The 22377-nt window shown below is 39.1% G+C and overlaps 1 protein-coding gene across 9 annotated transcripts in view; it reads left to right on the forward strand.

Annotated features, from left to right (window-relative positions):
- The window catches only part of stxbp5l (syntaxin binding protein 5L), a 177452-nt gene extending 156432 nt beyond the window's left edge, over window positions 1-21020 (forward strand). For 4 of the 9 annotated variants that reach the window (XM_059343455.1, XM_059343457.1, XM_059343459.1 and 1 more), the window contains 8 exons: window positions 8-187; window positions 8682-8786; window positions 9947-10186; window positions 13787-14150; window positions 14911-15076; window positions 15625-15736; window positions 17130-17350; window positions 18081-21020. In XM_059343455.1, the coding sequence (XP_059199438.1) occupies window positions 8-187; window positions 8682-8786; window positions 9947-10186; window positions 13787-14150; window positions 14911-15076; window positions 15625-15736; window positions 17130-17350; window positions 18081-18122 (1430 nt within the window). In that variant the 3' untranslated portion in view covers window positions 18123-21020. The remainder of the gene's footprint in view (window positions 1-7; window positions 188-8681; window positions 8787-9946; window positions 10187-13786; window positions 14151-14910; window positions 15077-15624; window positions 15737-17129; window positions 17351-18080) is intronic. The other 5 variants (XM_059343461.1, XM_059343462.1, XM_059343463.1 and 2 more) reach the window with 2 other exon arrangements.
- Window positions 21021-22377: the final 1357 nt, after the last annotated feature.

The raw sequence follows: 22377 nt of genomic DNA on the forward strand, positions 1-22377 counted from the left end.
GTTACAGATCATGTCAATGGACATTGCACTAGCCCCACCTCCCAGCCCTGCCCGGCAGGGAAGCCTCGCATCCCGATGGGTCCTGAGGGGCCACGGCTTACCCGCAGAGGCCCTGGCCGACCGCCCTTCCGCAAGGCCCAGTCCGCTGCTTGCATGGAGATCTCTTTGCCTGTGTCCCACACTGAAGGTGTGTGCTTGTCTTCCCAACTCCCATCCCTTAACCTTTATAACATACCTGCCCTCCCTCCCTCCATCCCAACAAGTGCATGCCATCCTCCCACCCTGGGGTAAGTGGATTAATACCTGATACATAGTTAACACAAGACAAGCGTATGCTAATGCAAGTTCGCAGCAAAAAAAACACATTTTACAGTGACATTAAATGAAAACATTTCACAGTGACTGTGGCCTTTCACAAACAGTTTTTTTTACCCAGGTAACCATCACCAAACACCGCAACCTGCAGTAGTAACTCAAGTGTGCGTATTTACTGTATCAGCCCTTTTACATGATTAACATTTTGAAACAACTCAGCTGTAAACATGAAAATGTTCAATATATTTTTACGAGTGGTACGTATGTTATTTTATGAAATAGGTTTATTCTATTTAATGCTGTGAAATGGTAGCATCATCGCTGTGAACATGTGGTTGTGAAACAGAACTACTTCGTTAGGTTTAGGAAACAAAGCTACTTGGCTAGGTTTAGAAAAAAGATCAGGGTCTGGGTTCAAACAACTACTTCTGTACGTAACTACGAGACACAGGTAGATCTCACAGTGTCGGTTACATAAAATGTAACACAGAAAGAGAAGTATTTACGTACAGAAGTCAATGATGACATTTGGTTCAACGGAGGACACAAACACTGGTCCTGTATTTGTTTGACCCATATAGTACCAGTCTCACTTGCCCTATGTGGACTTTCACCTTCTTTATACTCACCCTAAAATGTTAGCCAGAATCAGCACATTCAACCAAGTCATGGACCTAATGTTTAATTAAAGTTTAATTAGCTAGCTAGCTACCACTGATAAATCTGCAAGGGACAGTCACGTTAGTTAGTTGGTTATTTCAGATAATTCTTTTTTCTGGTCTGGCCTCCATTGCCAATCATTTTAAACTGCATCTGTGCCACGCAAGAACAGAAAGCTTAGCAGGGGTAGCAACAGCAAATATAGGATGAAGGGCGTAGCCGATGGCCAATTTTGTAAATATATTCCAATACATAAATGCATGCAAATTTGTTGCATATAAACTGAATTTTGAGAAGGCGTGGTTGCACACAAAGGTGAGATGTGATCAGCCAGCAGGTTTTGAAGGCACACTAAAAATAATGAGTTGTTTCGAGGTGTTTGTATTTAACTTACTTTAAACCTTTAGCTCTGCAGCTTGCATTAGCATCACCTTAAAAAAATTGGACTATAGGTTCTGCTTCTCTTGAATGCAAGAAACAGCCCTTGCATTGTGTCCCGTAACATTGTTGCTTGTGTCGACCATGTCCAAGGCCTGAAGGTTGGTGCAATATTAAGTGTTTTAACCTATTGATTTTTACTTCTCCAGTGCCTTTCTTTCGTTTTTTTTTCCCTCTCCTGCGTCAGATATAATGAACTTCAAAAGCAGCACTGATGTCTTAGTAAGAATTTCCTGATGAACATTCCTGAACCAAGTGAAGCTGTCTGCCGAATTTCTGTCATATTTTTTTCTCTTCTCATAAACAGATTCTTTGCGTTCGGGATTTATTCATCTCTTAAATCAGCACCGTAGCACACACAGTGTTTATGTAATGTGGCCACACCTCCCAACTTTCTCATGATCGAGGGAAGCATTTCTGTCTTTATTTAGTTTGTGTTTGTGAGTGGATATATCAATTTCTTCATATTGCAATCATCGCAACATCAACTTTTGTTGGTTTATTTATGTGTTTGTTTTTCAAATACCCCAGTATGCACACAGATAAAATAGGTGACTTGGAAGTACAAGACAACCGTTTAAGCATGATGTGCACATTTTGACGTTGTCATTGACAGATGTGATTTTCTTCTTTTTGAACTCCTTTAAATCACACCCTGACATTGACCTGCACCATCTAAAAATATATTGACCCAGAAGCCTATGTGTGTGTGTGTGTGTGTGTGTGTGTGTGTGTGTGTACATACGACTTTGTGTGTGATAGAAAGGGAATGTGAGCATTTGTGGGCGCATAAATGTTTCTGTGTCTATGTGTGTGCGGCTCCAACAGGTGTTTCAGGGCTTTTATAGCAACTGTATTTCTCCATTTTCTCCTGTTAGTCATTGAATCTCGCAAAACACACTCTGAAGGCCTTGATAAAACATCTTACTCATTTCAAAGAAACATGGTTAATGTTTCAGGCTTGTTTTGGGGTATATTTTGCCATTATACTTGTACACAACAAGTCAAGCAAAGTAAAAAGAAAAACAGACACAGAAAATGGCCTGCATCAGGATTGGACATCAACATTTAATAACACAGTATGTAATGTTGCACTTAATCTGTCATTGCCAGGGGACAGACATCAAGACACCAATGCAGGGCATTGATTGGCTTTGAATAAATAACATCCTCCAATTCAGACTAACAGAAACACACCACTCTTCCATCTAAACTGCACTCCTGACATTCTCTTGCCATGTTCGACGTTTTATTTCTCTGTCTTGAACTACAAAAAAGATATTTTCTTTAAGTGGAAAAAGCCACAGGAAATTATCGCTCTATATTTTTTTGTGAGCTGAACTTTAAGTCTTTATAGAGACTCTCGTTGCTGAACGATTTTCTGAAGGTGGTGCAAATAAAATGGCAGACTTTGCCCAAAGAGACTTCAGGTTTAGAAAGAGGATAATCCATAAAAAGTGAAAGACATGATGATTGGCCCTGAAGGCAGGGAAGCTGTTAAGCACTGCAGTGCTCTAATTTAAAGTATAGAGAGTGAAAATTGACTTTGACTTGACAAAACAGATTGTCAAACAGAATATGATACATGAGCAAACGCCCATGTACTTCAGTCTAAGTCTTCATTATCAGATTTTAGGCTTTGCTTTCAATGACATTATGTTGCTGACTTATAAACCTGGTGCACCACCAGCACTGCATTTCCTTTCTTTAGTGCTGAGGCATCATACATTAAAAACATGTGTCCCGAAGGAGAAAACCACTTCTGAAAAGCTCTGGCTGCAGTTCAATCACTCATGGTCCAGTGTGTATTTACTTTTAGTCGGGGCTCTGTCAGTTTAACAGAAAAGTTTCTGTCAGGTCAGGGCAGGCTAATCTCTCTATAGGAGACTTAACACTGTGACAGTTCCCAAAATGTCACAGTTACTGTCGCCATCCTGCACGCACACCAGATTAAAAGCAACCCACAATGGTTGCACATCTTTGTAGTTGGGAGAACACGCTCCTTATCACCTGTGCTGTAAATCTATAAAGGTTATTTTAGGTCAACACCCATTTGTTAGTATTTTAAAGCCTTTAGAGGAAGTATCTATGGTAAAAAAAAATTAGGGATGCACAATATATATCAGGTAAATAAATTATTGTCAATAATGGGAAATTTATATTACCATGTATTATTCAGATAATATCAAACCGGATTGCATGCATTGATTTAACGAGTGCATCATCTGCACACTTCAATGCATTAAATGGTGCTCTGTACCTTTAAAATTGGTCATCCACCAATAATCACAGAGAAGAGAATATCAAGTGCAGCGTGCTGACTAGACATTGACATGTTTAATTTGACAGGTGCATATATTAAGTTTGAATTCTTGGGTAAAATTCTATAAAAAAAAAAAGGTATGTTTGTGACATTTTCTGATGTACTTTAATAGAAAAAATTAACAAACATTTGAAGAGTATTCTTTATTGTGTTAACAATAATGATGTCAGTTGGATTTGTTTGGGTTGAAACCATAAGAGATTAATTCTTGTGTTTTATCTTATTGATATAGTCTGTGAGAAGCTGAGAAGCAGTTAATTATGAGTATCAGCCGAAAAAAAAATCCATATTGTGCATCCCTACTGAGTAATAAACAGGATAGGAGCAGTGCTATTGTCACAGTTGACCCTTTTACACCAATTCTGCAATTAGATTCACACTGCCATCTTCATCGACCTCATTATACAACACTGACCTGGAGCTGAGAGGGAAGCAGTTTTTCATTAGCATAAGCTGAATGTTTTATTAAAGTCACTGCCTGGGCTACAGCTGCATTACCAACCAAAAGTGATGCAGACGATGGTAGGAATCTCTTTCCTCCTAAGTTGATTTAATGCATCTACAACTTCTGAAAACATCCATATGAAACTGACTTCCTGAGTGATTCAACATGAAGCTTTGCATTGGGATCTAGCAAGGTTACAGCTTAAGCCATAAGAAAGAATCTCTCATACAGGTAGGCAGAGATGGATGTACCTGCCAGTCCCCCAGACTTACTTACTGATTAACGATGTGCTAAATCCTAGCGCTCGGCTGTATTAGCATGTCATTGTATCTCTTGAAATGATTGAAGTTTAGTAGTGTGAGTTTTGGTCGTAGAAGGTCGTAGAAGTGGACATAGCCACCAAGAAGTCACCAATTTATCATCTATTTTATTCATAATGGGACCATAATTCACTAAATCAACAAAATCCTTTCAAACCAAAGGAAATTCATATTTAGTGTGTTAATAACTTAATTTTAGAATTACACTTATTTTTATAAGCTAAACTAACCAAAACGAAAATAAAGTGCACATTGTGCACATTTGCAAAAACAATATTTACAATAGTTGTGAATACCCGCGGATCCCAGCCGGGATCATGGACGCTCCCTTCCGTCTTAATCTGACTTCTTTTTGCAACAAGTGGAGTCGCCGCCTGCTGGCCATTGAAAAGAATGTAGGTTTACTTTTGCATTGGCTTCATTTTTCACACCTGGAGAGTATATCCAATTCTTTTATACAGTCTACAGCTTTACTTTTTTTCAAACTGGACTGTAGTGCTTCACTTACCACTGTATATTGGCAAGCTAGCAGAGAGTTTTTAGGGGGTTTTTAGGAGGAAAAGTGAGTGAGAAAGCCCTGCGGCTCCAGTCTGACACTGAAGAAGCATGTCATCGTCTGTCTGAGGGATAAGCACCTTGCCTTGGTGTGCCTTAGCAGTAGACAGTGTCCTCCTGCTCTTATAGCGCTCAAATAACTTGGAGAATGTGGCTCTGGCTTAAATCAATTGACAGTGGTCATCAGAGTGTCCAAAATTTGACACCACATGACAACTTGGTTCCATGTCTTTTGCAGCAAGTACATTTCTGTACAGAAGGAAAGTATGTGTTAGACAGGGACTCTGGGGTAGTGTGGAGAATGAACACTGATCTTCTCTGTTGTAGATGTCATACTTATTTTGGCGTCTATATAGCCCCAATGCAGCAAGTCCATGATATTTTATTTTACCCTGCAAATTTTCTTCTGTGCTCCAAAGGTATTTTTGTCTATTCACAGTTTGGATTAATTTTGATTAATCTGTCTAATCACTCATTTGGATGTCACTGGATGAATCTTTTCCAATCTGGACAAAATGTAAAATTGGCACACATGATATTGCATAATCTAACAGACAAGTTGCTGTGAAGTTTTCTGAGGACACTTCCGTAGTTTGGTATAATGAAAATCATACCTGCCTTTTGTCACTAGCAGGACTTATAGAAGATGGATTTGTCTGTGGATAGAGTAACATATTTTACAGATGAACCTGTCTGTGTCTCAGATTCTTTTTGCTGTTTTATTTAAGCACTCTACAGCTTCTGACTGAAGTATTTTATAGTTTAACCCTCCTGTTATGTAGTGGGTCAAATTGACCTATTTCAAGGTTTTTAAAAAATATAGTTAAAAGTATTTTTTCAGGATGAAACTTCTTCTGCTTGGCTTAATAACTGTAATCTACATATAAAATGAAAATGGTTCATTTCACATATTTGCATGTGTATATTACATAGATACTGTTCAATGGTCAATCTGACCCCGACAGAAGAGGTTAATTTATCAACTCACTCCATAAAAGAAAAATAACCCTAACCCTAACCCTATTTCAACAACTCAATGTCATGTAAAACTATTGTATTTTATATGTAGGTCTTTCCAATGTACATAAAAAAAAGTTTTAACAGGCATTTTTTAATAAAACATGATAATAAACATGCCCTGGGTCAAATTGACCCACGAACACTATTGCTGTTCCTGAACATGAACATAACAGGAGGGTTAATATTTTGGCGTTGCAGCTCACCTTTCTCTCCTTGTAGGATCCATTAGATCCATCACTTTAGAATGTCTGTTGTCAAATGGTAAACTATGCTTTGTTTTAAACCATGAGTCAGATATATAAACCTTATGAGAGGCGTGTGATAAGGAAGAAATCAGTTGAATTACAGAGAAAATCCTCAGTCGGCTGCAACTTTAATGTGTGTTTATTATGCATGAACAGTCGCTTTTCTCAGCAGACCGTTGCATATTCTCTATCTGTAGCCTACCCTTGGCACTGTTGTTTATCAGTTGTACTGGGTTACCACAGTGAAGAGCCAGCAGGATCACTGGAATAATTAAAGGTCAGCAAGCAGTGCGAGAGATGAGGCCAATGTTAATGAGGCCTGCATGCCAGGCGAGGAGACAGAGGAGGGAAATGGCATGGGAAGTCAGACTTGATGTACAGTAAACATTTCCATGACTCCCATCTTGCTTAGGCAGCACACCTATTAAATATTGAAGACTGGATTGAATGATGCTGTTGGACTTTTCCTGCAGATGTGGTCATAAAATTGTCAGAAAAGGAAAATCCACAAGATAAAGAACGTGTGTTTTCAGTTGATTTGTTGCATTGCGTTGTTTCCTCAGTGAGAGTGAAAACATAATATAATATAATATAATTTTCTAAGTAAAAGCAGCAGTAATAAAATATATTTTAATGCACCATAGCACCACACCCACACACATCCACACCAATGTTTGACCACAAGATAAAAACCAAATGCTGAAATATAATAGCTTTGCAATAAAATATGTCCCTGTTGGATCATTGCAATAATTAACTAACTTATCCTGGTTGTTAAATCTTACAATTTTGGGTCAAATATTTAATAAAAATTCCCAATTAGGAACACATTTAACAATCAACCATGGAAAATGATCAGATACAGTATCATTGTATATGGGTTAATTTGCATTAAAGGTACAGTTCACCACAAAAATCAAAAATACATATTTTTGCTCTTAACTGTAGTTCTCTTTAGCAGTCTAAATCATTTTGGTGCAAGTTGTCAATTGTTAGAAATGTTGGCTGTATAGATGCCTTCTCTCTAATATGATGGAACTGACTTCAAGATAATCGTCAAACCTTGTTGTAAGCAAACTTTTCATCTTTTCTTTTAGTATAATTCCTACATGGAACTGCTCACAATAAGGCCATCTAGTTCAATTATATTTATGAGAAGGCAGAAATCTCTGTTGCTGATATATGAACCAGAACCATCTAGACTGATACATAACACTACAGGTAAGAGGAAAAAATATGTATTTTTGATAAGGGGGTGAACTGTCCCTTTAAAGCTAAACCTGGCTGAAAGCTTTGCACACTGTCATTGGTGGTAGATAGAGTTTTTCTTTGTTTCCAGGTGTCTGTCCATGTCTCTATACACTTTGTGTGGGTGTGTGTGCATGTACCACTGTACAAATCTGGCACTTTGTCTGTCTCACCGCTTCAGATTGTCTGTCTTTCCTTATCACCTCCCTGACACTGCCTCGCCTGCCTCCAACTCCCTGTCAGGGCCCTCCAGGGGTCCCTGTGTCCTGTCAGAGTACCGCTGCGCCTGACTTTCATTAGCCAGCACCCCACAGGCTCCGTCACACAGCGTAAACACACCCCAGCGACACACGGCAAAACCGAGCCCAGACTCACAGCGAAAGGCTATTTTGTCTTTGTGGCTGCCGGCGCCACTGACAACAATGTTGTCACGACACCATCATTTTAACTAAAAATATCTAAATGTATTGATACTGTTTTAACACTGTGGTAAACAAGGGAAAAAAACAGCCAGATTCCGACAACTTTGGCTTATCTGCAGGAGATTTCCATTCGTTTTTAATTGGTTCTGTATTTCACTCCTTCCACCAACCAGCATGTAACCTGGAATCCACTCTTATCGTTTGGTACTTACAGCAGTGTCAAAGAAAGCAGTATCAAAAATTTGGTTGTCGTGCAACATTGCTTCACAGTAGCTCTTCACCCCCCGAACTGGACTCCATGTAGGGGATGCTGTATCTGAAATTTCATAATGTTAGAAGCATAGAAAACTGCTATTCCTGCCAGCAGTGTTTGGCTGAGCAGATGGTGCTGAAGAAAAGGTTTAAAGAGAAGATGGATATGCGAGTAGAGGTTGTGTGGCCACCAGAAACATAGACAAGACGGGTATTTTTTTGAGTCGCACTCTCTTTCTCTGCCTCTGTATATATTTGAAGCAATCTCTCCACACTCAGTTGCATCTTTCTCTCTTTTTCTTTCTGTCATTCTCCGGTACGGCTGTTCATCTGTCCGTCATGTCTGTTTCTTTGGCTGGGCGGCTGTGCTTGTGTGTGTTTTCTTGGGACCTGGCGGCGTGTGGTTTGTTATATGGGGTTCATGTTGTGGGGGACGAGTAGGTTATGCATCCAGGAGGGCAATGCTTCAGCAGTTACACGGAGTCACTATGTACTCCCACGACGAGCACCACACCAGCGCCCCCTACTGCTGGAGTGAGAGAGGTAAGGGGGCTTCGGCCACAAACCCATCAACTGCTGTCCTGCTGATGATTACACGTCCGTCCGTCCGTCAGTCAGTTTGTCTTTCCGTCCTGTTTCGTCTCAACACCTAGAAGTGCTTGCTCTTGTCCTGAAGTTTAGGCACGGGGTGATGCCATCTCAGTGCATAGTGTATGTTTTACAGGCAGCAAGCACTGTATATCCCCAACCCACCTAGATCGTGAATGTTTTGTTCAAGCCTGTGCGGATTTTGTGTTTTATGATGCCTTGAAATGCTCCTGAAAATCGCATAGATTGAACATCTGTCAAGCCTGTTTTCATTTTAGCCTGACATGTGTACACCGGGCTTTGCACCCATCTGTAGTTGTTGTTACATAAAGTCTGCACTCTGTGTAACATTAGGCTGGGCATGCAGTACTGCACATTGCCTGGCTCTGAATAATTCAGAAATGCAGCAGTACAGAAATACTTTTATGATGGAGGCTTTAAGTACACAATGGAGGATGTGAATGGGTAGCACTTTAACAGAGTTAAAGGACTTTTTTGAATTTGCCACAGCAAGTGTGTGTATGTGTGTGCATTTGGGTGTGTTTCTGTAAAATGGGTGTGTATCTGTCTGTAGACGTGTGTGTGTGTGTGTGTGTGTGTGTGTGTATCTGTCTGTAGACGTGTGTGTGTGTGTGTGTGTGTGTGTGTGTGTGTGTGTAGATACATGCAGTATGAGTGTCACCAGGGTGCTACATAAAATCTCGTCAGTGTGTAAAAATCTGTGCATTTTCAAAAAACAAAGAGAGAAGTGTGTGTGTGTGTGTGTGTGTGAGAATATGTTTCTATCACTTCTCAGTGCTTCTCAGTGTATCACATCCTTTCAGTGGCATTTTTGACATTGCATACAATCTGCAGACAAACCATGTTATCTTTACTATATTTGTCATCCATGCTGCTTATCACAATTGTTTCCCTTACTATGTATTTTTTTTCTTTTTAATGGCTTGTCCTCTCATACCACCATTCTTCTCTTCTTTTCCCATCATTTTGCTGTTCCCTTCTACAACTCCTGCAACTCTACCTTTCCCTCTCTTCCTCTCGCCATCACTCCACTCCATCTCTCTCCTCCTGCGTCCTGTCCACCTGTGCCGTGTTTCTGTGTTTGGCGACTGCAGAGAGTCGTGAAAACTCCTTCAGCCGTTCGCGCAGTTCCAGCGTGTCCAGCATCGACCGGGACACAAAGGAAGCTATCACCACGCTGCAGTTCGGAGAGTCCTACGGGCGCAAGAGTGACGCCCTGCCCACCCCGTGTCTGTGGGTGGGCACCAGCTTAGGCGTGGTCCTGCTCATTCCAATGTCCATTCCCACAGACCACGAGGAGAGGATGGAGGAACCGGTGACCATCGGCCCCAGCGGTAAGTCCAAGTGAGACAGGGTTTCATCACAAAGGTGTGACAAACCTTACAGAGGCTCTTCATCACCTTAACCATGGTTGTACACACAGTTTTCTGCACAAACAGGGAATATTACCAACATTTCTGGTTTGCTCACTTTTGGTCTTTTGGTTTTGCTATCAAACTGTTGGCTTGTTACTTTGTTGTGGCAATGTTCCCAGATCTCAGCAATACTTGAGTAAAATATTATCATAACAAATAGAAATAGTGGCCAGCTTTAAAAATGAGACAGAAATGTTGTGTTAGATCTGAATTGTTCTAATAGAATATCCACGAAACACCCCCAAACCCCATTAATTAATCTAAAACTACTTTCAGCAACATCAAGATAAAAACTTAATGATTCAAAAGGAACAACCATAATATACAATCTTACATTAACTGAAAATATTCACTCACCACTGCTTTCAAGCCTTAAACCTCTTGGTGGTATTGCATTTTCAATTCAGAATCCATCCTTTTTATTGGATTTCTCTTATCACCTGTAGGTTTAAAGCTGTGATTATAGATTTTATTCTCTACCTGATGATTAGCTTAATGTGGATTTTAAATGTTGAATGTGCTTGAAAAAGGGGTTATATTTTATGTTCTCCATTTCCCTGATGATTAACCATTTGCTATGGAGTTTGCACAGTGGAACACAATGGGATTTGGGTTATAATGGAGCCTTGTAATGAGTGCAAACATTGCTAGACTGAATTTGTTAGACCCCGTCATTTTAAGGTAATTTGCAGATGGTTCAATTAACTTTGGATTACATGTGATAAACATGGGTTCAGAAGGTAACTGGAAACCAGTTGTGGAAAGTAACTAAGTACATTTACTCAAGTACTGTACTTAAGTACAATTTTGATGAAGTTGTACTTTACTTGAGTATTTACATTTTATGTAACTTTATACTTCTACTCCACTACATTTTGAGGTGAATATTGTACTTTTTGCTCCACCAAATTCAGCTGACAGCTTTAGATAATTTTCAGGTCGAGATTTAACATACAAACATGATACATTTAAAGTGATTGGACATTTGTTGAAATTAAACCTCATTACAGTATGTTAAGAAGATAAAATTAATCATATACCTTGAGAAAATGAAAATACTGCTTACATCAATGCATCAATAATAATAAAAAAAAATCCAATAATACATCCATCCATCCATCATTATCCGGGGCCAGGTCGCGGGGTCAGCAGGATAAGCAGGGCATTCCAGGCGCCCCTCTCTCCAGCCACAACATCCAGCTCCTCCTGGGGGACCCCAAGGCGTTCCCAGGCCAGGCGAGAGATATAACATTTGGAATATAAAACAATCTGAGTGGGTCCATTCTGCATAACGAATACTTTTACTTTTGATACTTTAAATACATTTTAATGCTGGTACTTTTGTACTTTTACTTCAGTAAGTTTTGAATGCAGGACTTTTACTTGTAGTTGAGTCATTTCACAGTGCAGTATTAGTACTTTTACTTAAGTAAGGGATCTGAACACTTTTTCCACCACTACTGGAAATCATATGTGAAATACCATCTTCAGGTCCTTCCACAGACGTTTTTTAGGGTCTTAGGGGATTTTCACACCTGAAAGTCCGAACCAAGGTCCGAACCAAGGTCCGTGTTCTGTTACATTGTAAACATTTGGTCCTGTTGGTTTTGGTTTCACAATGCAAAAGGAATAACGGACTTTACAAGACAATTCTACTGGACACGTCATCTCCCTGTGTACTTCCGCAGCTCATTGTGTTTTGGTTACGCTACGTCGTTAGGCCGGCCGGCATCTGACGTCAGTGTTACTTCCTTAACGTGTTTTCACAAAATGAATCCAGCGAGCCACCTTTTACCTGTGGTAATAGTTTTGCTGGTCTTTTGCTACCAGCAGCACCAGCTTAATGAGCAATACGTGTGAGTGCTTGGTATTCGCAAGATGAGCCTCCTCATCATGCGAAAACTATCAACTTCGACAGGAGAGGAGGAGAAAACGGCTCGCAATCCTGCCAGTTATGGCAAAGTAAAAAAAACTTCCTGTCATTAATACGAAGGTCCGAACTATAAAAAAAAGTTGTTTTCACACTGCAAAAGGTTCGGACCTTGGTCCATTGCACCAAACTTTGGTCCTTTGGTGCGGATCGTGGTCCGCAGCACCTTTAACACCTGGAATTTAGGTTTGGATCAAACTGAAAAGTCCTAAAGTCCGGACCAAACGAGATAGGCGTGAAAGCGCCCTTAGTCTGGGCTTTGGCGGGGGGATATTTAAGGACTATCTGCAACCTGTCCTGAAGCCACTCCATCATTGTCTCCCAGTGTGCAGTTGCATTTTTTTTTATATCTGACTGACTACTGGTGTAAACTAGAAATTTCTGTTTCTGATTTTTCATCAATTTGCAAATGTCTTTTCTTTATATTTTTATACACAATATTAACAGTATTGGTTCATTTATGTTTTTTTGCTGGAGCCCAGTAGGTAGGCTTTTGTAAAGCATTTCATTATGATGTGAACTAGCAAATAATGATAAAGGGTATTCTCCCTTCAAAAGCATAGGACACTGATTTGAGTGCAGAGACATTAGCTTTCATCTCAACTCCACTTGTGTGTTTGACACAAAACACCCACTCAGATGTATCAGAAATGTTGATGCAATGCCAGGCTTTTAAAATAAGAGCAGGTAATTTCCCCAGAATTGACGTGCACTTTCAGAAGCTGTGTGAGCAGCATTTGAAAGCTCAATCCTCCCCTGGTCTTAGTCATGCTGTATTTCTAGGAAAAAAATGTATTTCATTTAGAGGGAAATTTGTTTTCATGGAGAACTTTCATGGGCATTTGCCATGCATGGTCATGCATTGACTTTTTTTGTACTCAAGTACAAGGAAAGATTTTTCAGCCACATTGTGTTTGCACCCTGAACAAAGCTGAGCCACTCAAACATGCATTACCAGTCCAGAAACCCCGCTGTGTGAGGAAAAGGTCTCTTACTTGCAGTTAGAACATCAATAGACCAAAAAATCCAGACTCTTTGAAGCAGCAGTTTTTCTCTTGAGACCACAAAAGGCAAGCTTATTACTAGAACGTCACAGATTCAGTCTCAAGGAAAATTTGTTGAACAGAAAGGCAGGTATTGTTGAACTTCATTCTCTCCCTCCCCTCTTCTTAAGACTGTTTCTAATGTTGTACTTTCTGTCAGCTGAGTTCTGTGTTTGTAAAAAACGTACTTAGTATCCAACAGTACGGAACAGCTTACACTAGACTCCTTAATTAATATGGAAACATTTGTGATTAGAGTTCAAAAGGAATCTTAAAAACAAAGACAATACAATAGGATTGATGACAATGGGGAGACTCTTTATTATTCCTCAGGCACGTCATGTTCCCAAGGTCTGTCAGATCAAAAGCATGGATGATGAATTTGGTGTTTGCAATGCTGTGATATAATATTTATTTCTGCCTTTTTTTTGTTTTTGCATGAAGGATTATCTTGGCTCATGATAATGTGCTGTAGCTTTGGAAACTGTAGTTTTAGACTTAATTCTTTCCCGCCTCCATCTGTTGACTCTACCCAAACACTCGCAGGCACAGTGCTGATGCTCAAGGGCTCAGTTTTGCGCTTTGGCTTCTTGGACTGCATGGGAGCGATCATTCAGAGCCCCTTCGAGGTTTGGCGGGACCTCAACGCCCCCCAGGACCCCGACCGACCGCGGAGGCGCAAGCTGGTCCACTTTTCCCCCTCATCTTCACAGGACTCCTGCGGAGAGGGACATCTGGCTGTGGTGTGCTCTGAGAGGCAGGCCAAAGTATTCTTGATGCCCTCGCAATCTTGCCTCTTCGTCCATAACATCACAGAGTCATCCTTCGTGCTGCGAGCCGACGTGGTATCCGTGTGCAACAGTGTGTGCCTGGCCTGCTTCTGTGCTAACGGACATGTCATGACACTCAGGTATAACCTAAAGCACTCATTCATACCTGAAATTACCATGACTGTGTTTACCCTATACGATTATAAGGTTAGGTGTAGCACCAAAGCTATTTTTGGCACCATCAAAATGTAAAATCAATATAGAGAGAGCATCAAAACTGACAGATTTTCAGGTTTTCTCTGTAAGCTTTTTGGGGGTTTATCTATTTAATTGTGTAGCCTTGGTCTAAGCCAATTATTTAACAATTGAGATCACAACTTTGGCCTTGATAATTAATGAAATTTACCTGAGTGCCTGTGCTGATGCATTTAATAAGGTGCACTGTGCACTTACTGGACTCTGTTAGTCAAGCACACATCTGGGCGCACAGCAGGATCTGCGGTTAGTGAGTCCCACCTATGAACATATATTTAATTTAATTACCACGCAGTGTTATTTTGAGCATCATGTAACTACCTTGTTTATGCAAAAATAACTCCTTTCTGCTTGGTTGGATGGTTAATTAGCAGTAACTTTGTCCTATGTCGCTGGAATCTGCTAATTATACAGTTTGATTTGTGCATTTGAAGGACATTTTATATATAATTGGAACAGGTGCATTATAAGATTAAAAGCACCTCTCCTAAAACGGACAAAAATTGTGAGAAACCACCCAGAAAATAGAATCATGATTTGTAATCACATCACACAAATTTGGTAAATTTAGTGGATTACAGTTTATTAGTATTAGGTGTTCCATGGTGTCTCACTCCGTGTTTTTTCTTCTTGCTCTGCCTGCAGTTTGCCCAGTCTAAGACCGCTGATGGATGTCAATTACCTGCCTCTGACAGACATGCGCATTGCAAGAACCTTTTGCTTCACCAACGGGGGGCAAGCATTATATCTCAGCTCCCCGACAGAGATCCAGAGAATTACATACAGCCAGGAGATGTGTGACAACCTACAGGTCAGCACTGCAGTTTGTTTGTGTGTTTACTGTCTTTCTGTCTGACTACACATACATCAATACAGTTATCCATCACTCTATGTAACATACAATTTAGCTTTTTTTTATGGAAGGTATGCATGCATGAATGTGCGTATGATGTGCACATTAAACCAATAATTCTAATTTACTTGACAGGTGATTTTTGTCATAACATATTTGGTTCTGAGTTATGAAAAGCATTGGTGCAGTTAATAAACAGGTGCCATTGTTTTCCATGGTGAAGCCCAGACCTGACAGAGGCCATGTAGACATTGTCATATTCATAGATGTGTTTATTCTTTAAAGCCATCACTGCACACTCACTAATGATAACAGTGGAGCTTGTAGCAGCATGTTGCCATAGTGCCATCTACAGGTAAAAGCTGTTACTCAGATTATAGTACTGATTCCCAATGTATGATTAACAAATATCAGTAACACAGTGTTGGTGCAAAATTGTAAATAACTGTTAAAGAAATTCTTAATTCTTTATTAAGTCCTTTCTTTTCCATTTTCATACATTTCAGGAGATGCTCGGGGAGCTGTTTACACCGATAGAAACACCAGAGGCCCAGAACAGAGGCTTCCTAAAGGGCTTCTTTGGAGGAAATTCTCATAACTTTGACAGAGAGGAGCTTTGTGCGTTTGTCTTTTCTCCCTTTTTCTCCATATGAAGGTTTTTCTTCTAGTATGTACTAATCAACCTAAAAATATCACATGGAAACAGTTTTTCTCAGTTAATGTGATACATTTCTCAAATCATGCTTAACATTTGTAAAACAGTAAGTGCTTTTATCAAAACAATTTGGGGCCTGTAACTTGCTCAAAATCCTTAGTTTGTTTCTCAAAATTATGTTTTTAAAAAGTCAATTACAAGTGACACAATGACACAATGTCATTGTTTACAAACAAGTGATCAAAAAGCTTAGTCATGTTGTCAGTGTAACTGTATTCTGTAAATGATTTCTGCTGTAAACTATGACTAGGGTTTGGAAAATTATAAGACTGTACATTTTATGAATGCCATATAATTTCAACATTAGTGTATGTGGGAGATTGATTGCACAAGATTGGATATGATTCACATTTACAGCATTACTGTTTATGAGGAAAACACTGTTTTACAGTATAGCATAGCACAAAGGAAAAATAAAATACAAAATTACAGGACAAATGTAGACATAGGAAACATCCCTTAGGCAGAACTAGTGGTGTATGTAGAATTACAGTGCAGTCTGATTCTGATGTTCCTGTCTGTCAGGCCATAGATTTTCATCCACATCACAAAGGATTTATTTATTTGCAATGCAGCCTTACTTCATCCTAGCTGTTGTCCCTGTTCCTTTTCTTGTTGTTCCCCCATTGTTATGCTCTGTCTATACTAGTTATGCTTGCTAATTAAAGGGTTCACAAGATGCACCCCTTAGCTATTTTAGAGTTGATCACAGGTTGATTGAATACTTCACACATCCCCCTTTATTACTGTGTTTATAAGTCAAGGTTTACCTAACAGCAATTCATTGATTGAGGACAGATTTACCATAAACGGTCTAATTGAAATGTATATAAAATATGCTCAACAGATTATGGCAACAGGTTCAACCATTTTGCATGTAATGTCTGATGAAATGAACTCATACCTAGATGTTTTGTGTGGTAAGACTATTTACCAGCATTATACATTCTAAACAACAAGACATAACAATTAATATAGTAGGAAACATCAAACAATTGTACATAATCATTTGCATAATGAATGTGCCAAAGCATTTGCAATTTGTTCACAAGAATGAGAAATTGCTTTTATGATGTGCCCAAGTGACTAGATTATGTGGAGGCTGAATAAATAGTTTAGAGAATTTCTGATCAGAAAAGCATACCAAAGCAACTGAGAGATACTGTGATAAATCAGTATCTAAGGGGAACTGTACATCTAACAGATGGCTAAGAAAAAAATTCCGGAATAGAAACCTACAATGTGCTTATTTCTATTCCTCTCGTCACTTTTCTTTTGACCTGATGTTGTTGACAGTTGGTGAGGCGGCAGCTGGGAAGGCTTCTCGGAGTCTGGCCCAGCACATCCCTGGGCAGGTGGGCATGGAGGGCATGAAGGTGGCAGCTAGCGGAGCCGTGGGTGAGCTGGCACGGGCCCGCATTGCTCTGGATGAGAGAGGCCAAAGGCTGGGTGAGCTGGAGGAGCGAACCGCTCTCATGATGACCAGTGCAGAAAGCTTCTCAAAACACGCTCATGAGGTAAAAACAACATTATTGTAAATGCATAAAACAGAATAAAAGTAAAAAGATATTTTAAAGAAATTTGTTAGTGTCAAGGTACATTATACACAGCCGCCCATAAAGTTGGAATTATGTTTTTTTTTCAGACACAATCCTCTGTTAATTGTGCTTTTATTTTCATTGTGACATGTTTGGAAGAGCTTGATTAATAACGTTTTGAGAAGATATACACTTTATCTGACAAAAATAATTCACATTGTCACAATCATTTCATGGAAAGAGGTAAAAAAATATTTTATTCCAACTTTATGGGCAACCGTTTAGTTGTTACAGAGATTAAATATTCCATTCATTATGTTCTTGTTGTTGTTATGATGCTGTTGTCTCAACTCATTCCCTTTACACTAGTATTACTATCAAACACATATATGTGCTTACTCTTCTCATCCCTAAAGAAGATCTGGAGGTGGTTCCTAAAAAAGGACAGTGGCATTATGTAATAAGAAAACAAAAAATCAGACTTTTAAAGGCTTTGGATTATGAAAATGAATGATTATTTGGTAAATATGATCAGGGCTAAAATTAGTAATCAGTAAAAATGAATACTTATCATTCACAACAACAGCTTCAAAGCAAACTTTGATCAATGTGGTGTTACTCCAAAGATAAAAATAAAAAAAAAGGCTGTAAAACGTATTATTCCTCACCGTTGACAGTATGTGACTTTTTCCTCTTCTTTATTTTATAGCTGATGCTAAAGTGCAAGGACAAGAAGTGGTACCAGTTCTAATTGCAGGAAAGAGGGCTGAGGCTGCCCTTGGACTGCTGGGAGCTTTATGCCGGGACAGGGACTTTCACTCTACAAATGAGAGCAATTAAAAGAGAGACTCAAGAGTGACTTTGTCTTTACGGCTTCTAGATTGGCTGCGGAACTGTCACATTGTTGAAGGACGAGGACGTGTTAGCTCCTTGTCTAGACATGTAGTGATGAGGGCAGAAAGAGAATGGAGATGGGCGGCAAGTGAAGGAGTGAAGATGGAACTGGAAATATCCGACAAGTCTGTGTGTGACTGTGAGTGTGTGTGTGTGTGTGTGTGTGTGTGTGTGTGTGTGTGTGTGTATGTGTGTGTGTTTGTCTGGGTGAGTGTGTGTGTGGTTGGGTTTTCTGGACCTCACTGTGTAGATACTCAAAAGTTAGGAAACCAACAAGAAATGCATGAAACAAAAATGGATGACTAATAAAAATATTCAACTGCCATATTAAAAAGCAGCATGCTACTTTAACAGGAGATACAAAAATAAAAAAAAGTTTTATTTAATGATGTAAGCCAACAACAGAAACTATGAAAAACTTTATATTTTTTGAAATATTGACAAAAAAACTATATATAAAAAGGGAAATGTATACCTGCATTGCTATTAAGCCAAAACTTGTGTTCCTTTCCCTTTTTTTAATTTAAATTTTTGGTTCATTTGAATTTTTTTTTTTTTTATTAGACTCAGCAAATATTAAATGCCACAATATAGATGCACATAGTTAACTTTCTGTACACACACTTAGAATAATGCTCAAACTATGTTCTTACCAATTACTCTGGGCTGCACAGTGCAAACACAAATCAGTAGTATTTACACGCACCTCTGCACAGTCTAATCACACTAATTTCACTTTTTTCGGCTGCTGCTACTTACAAAAGCATTAATGATGATGAGGAATATCTCACTCCCCAAAAACAGTTGTATTAAAACAGATAACAGATCGGTGTGAGACGTATTCAAAGGCTGACGGACTTGAAAGCGTATTCTGGACAAGGTGTGTTTATAGCTAGAGTATGAACCTATATACTATTCACGTGCCATAAAAAACAAGATGAGTGAGTCCACTCACTGTAAACTAACTAACAAAGAGCTAATATGTGGTAGTCATCATATGTTTCCAGAACAGATAAGAAATAATATGTGGATTTGGCCATAGAGGGCATTTATCAAACTCAAATACATCTGTTTTCTTTTTCTTTTGGAAAAAAAATATGAGGGTGTTTTTTTGTTGTTATTTTTTGGGGTGTTGCTGGTTCACCATTTCAGTCTTTAGCTGCCTTTGTCAGATGTATGAGTTTAGTGAACCATAAGGCTGTGCGTGTGCATGAGAGTGAGAGAGTAAGAGTGCCACAAATATTAAACAACTGGGCTCTTTCTCTGCCAAAGCAATCAAACATGAATGACACCCTCCCATCTCTCTCCACCTCCATCCTTTTAGAAGCTGTGGTGTGTGCGTGTTCAGGGTTTAACCTGAGCGGTCCTCTTTTCATGATCACAAACAATAATTTTAATGATTGTCAAGTGTCTTTGTGACGGGAGTACGAAGAGGAGTTGGCATCAGAACCGCTAACCAGCTCCCTTGTGAGTCGTTTATCAGTAAAAAAGGTTCAGGAGAAGTAACAGTATTTTTTTCAGTGATGTTCAGATGTGAGTCAGTGAAGAAACTATGTACATGTACATGTGTAAAACATTTGCGACGATTTCAACTGACGGCAAATATGTTATTTTTTTCGTTCAATATTGTTCTTGATGACTATGATATCCTCTTGTCGCAGTCCTATATTTGATGGTGATGGCCTCTCAAATGAAGTCTCTTGTATGTTAAAAACAACAAATGTTTCATGATACATGGTCGTGTATCATATTGTGATTGTGTTGTACATGTCAATGGGTAGCCACATGACACGGGCAAACAGCATTAATCGAGGAGGATATTTTGTACTTGTGTATTTGTCTGTATTTTGAATCGATCTGATAAACCAAACAGAGGATTATTGATATCCATTTCTCACACATCAGGCCTTTATGCACATGAGCATTAACACAAATAAAACATTGCGCCTTGATCATGTTGACATCACTCCCACATAAAATGTGCACAGCGACACATACGCTCAGAACTTAAAAAATAAGTGGATCTATCTGCATTGCTAGTCATTCCCGCCTGCTCCCTGTCAGGCTGCCGAGGCATTCCTCAGGCTTCAACCGGCCTTCAAACCCATTTGTTTCCACCAAACCCAAGTCACCTGAAATCCTAAAGCAGTGCCACACGGATTTCAGAAATTACACATGATTTGATTCAATTACGTGTCTTAAACATGACAAAAAAACGATCTTCTATCTCTGTACCGTCAATGAGATTTGTGTTCAGTGCAGTTCTTTCAATGGCAGAGAAAACACGCGCAAAAAAAAACAAAAAACAAAACCAAAAGAAAATTACAAAAAAAAAAAAAATCTGACTTCTACTGACAGGGTGTTTTGTTAGTATGTTTTTGGTTTCTATGTTTTTGGTTTTTATATTAACTGTACAGTTCAATCTTGGGAGAAAGGTGAAACAAAAAACAAAAGATAAAGACATTCTTGGGATATTTTTCTCTGTATATGTTGTACCTGTTACTGCTGGTACTGTATCTGGTATTCTGGCTCTGTCTAAATCACTGGAACTCTGTAGTTCTTCTCACTGTAGTATCCTGAAAAAGCATTTCTCTCGTTTTCTCAATGATGGCAGCAAAGTTTGTCTTATTTAAATGGATTCTACCACTTTTTGTTCTTATTGATATTATACTAGTGTAATAGAAATTACCTGACAAAAAAAGAACTGAAAATATGTTGATGCAAAAGTAAACTGAAATAAACATTGATTGATGTACACAGTTGAGAGCTCTGTTTCTCTGAACCCTTACACAATCACAACCAGCTGACATTTTGTTTTTATGAAGTGCATCTAGAGCAGTGATTCTCAACCTTTTTCTTGAGGGACCCACATTTTTACCATTGTAAACTTTGGCGACCCCCCACCCTTTGGGGGTTAGCTCGCCAAGTTTTCGCCGCACAGTGATTTGATACACATATCTTTGTAATCAGCGTTTCTGCTTTCACGGGACACCAAGTTTGTGTGGACTTTTGGTTTTAAATTTCGGTTAAATTTACACTTATATGCTAAATTACTTTTGAAAAAAGCAGACATTTAAACTTGCATGTTTCAAATTTATAGGCATAGATGTATATCACTTCAGTGTTTCTCAGTGTGTTTGAGCCATAGACTGTATATAAATGATGGCCGTAGTCACTGTGACGTCACCCATTGGTTTGTAGCCCGTTGGAAGCATTGAGTTCAGCGTTACACTTGTCGCCATCTTGCGTCGCCATCTTGTTTCCGATACGCGGAGCAGACCATATCTGGACTGTGGAGGAGCGAGAGGGATCTGATCACTGACTACAGCCTCTCTACACCTCAACCTGACTGAGAGAAGCCGCTGCTAATTCATGTTAGCATTAACTGGAGCATTAACTGAGATGTTAGTTTTGGCTAGCAAAAAGCAAAAACAAAATGTATGTTACTTACCTCAGAAAACTGAACAGCGACTCCTTGGAGTGTCTGTTAGTCCAACCAAATGCTGAACAAGACATTTTATTGAACAAAACATTTAAATAAACTGTCATTAAGTGAAAATACAGTGAAAGGGTCAAAGTTATGAGACCAAACCGCTAAACGTCCTTTTTAATATCTATATAATGTTATATAACTTTATTAACACGTTGCCATGGAAACGCATTGTTCTGCTTCTCTCCTGATGACGGCTGGCATTGTTAGTGACCTGTCAATCAAAGGTAGCCACGCCCCAAATCATATGATTTTTTATCTTTTATTTTATTCTAAATGGGGCCATTATTTACACTATTAACATCAAATTGCCTTGAAGAAGATTTTTTTTACTAGTGATTGAGACCATAGTGTTGTCCTAAAAAAAATTCTGAGGTAATAAATCAAGTGAAAAGTTTTCTCATTTTTCATTGAAATGAATGGACAGAAAAGCACTTCCTGGTTTGCTCAGACCTGGAGGTTGCCGCCTGGTTTGAGCAGCAGCACTCAGAGCGGATGTTAAGCCTTCTCGAAAGTGCAGCAAGGTTTTATTATCATTTTTATCTTTTCAATGGAATCACCTGCTTTGTAGCTATGAGCAGTGGCGAAAAAAGTAACTAAGTATATTTACTCAAATACTGTA

The sequence above is a fragment of the Centropristis striata genome, chromosome 10 (genome assembly GCF_030273125.1).
Source record: "Centropristis striata isolate RG_2023a ecotype Rhode Island chromosome 10, C.striata_1.0, whole genome shotgun sequence".
NCBI lineage: Eukaryota > Metazoa > Chordata > Actinopteri > Perciformes > Serranidae > Centropristis > Centropristis striata.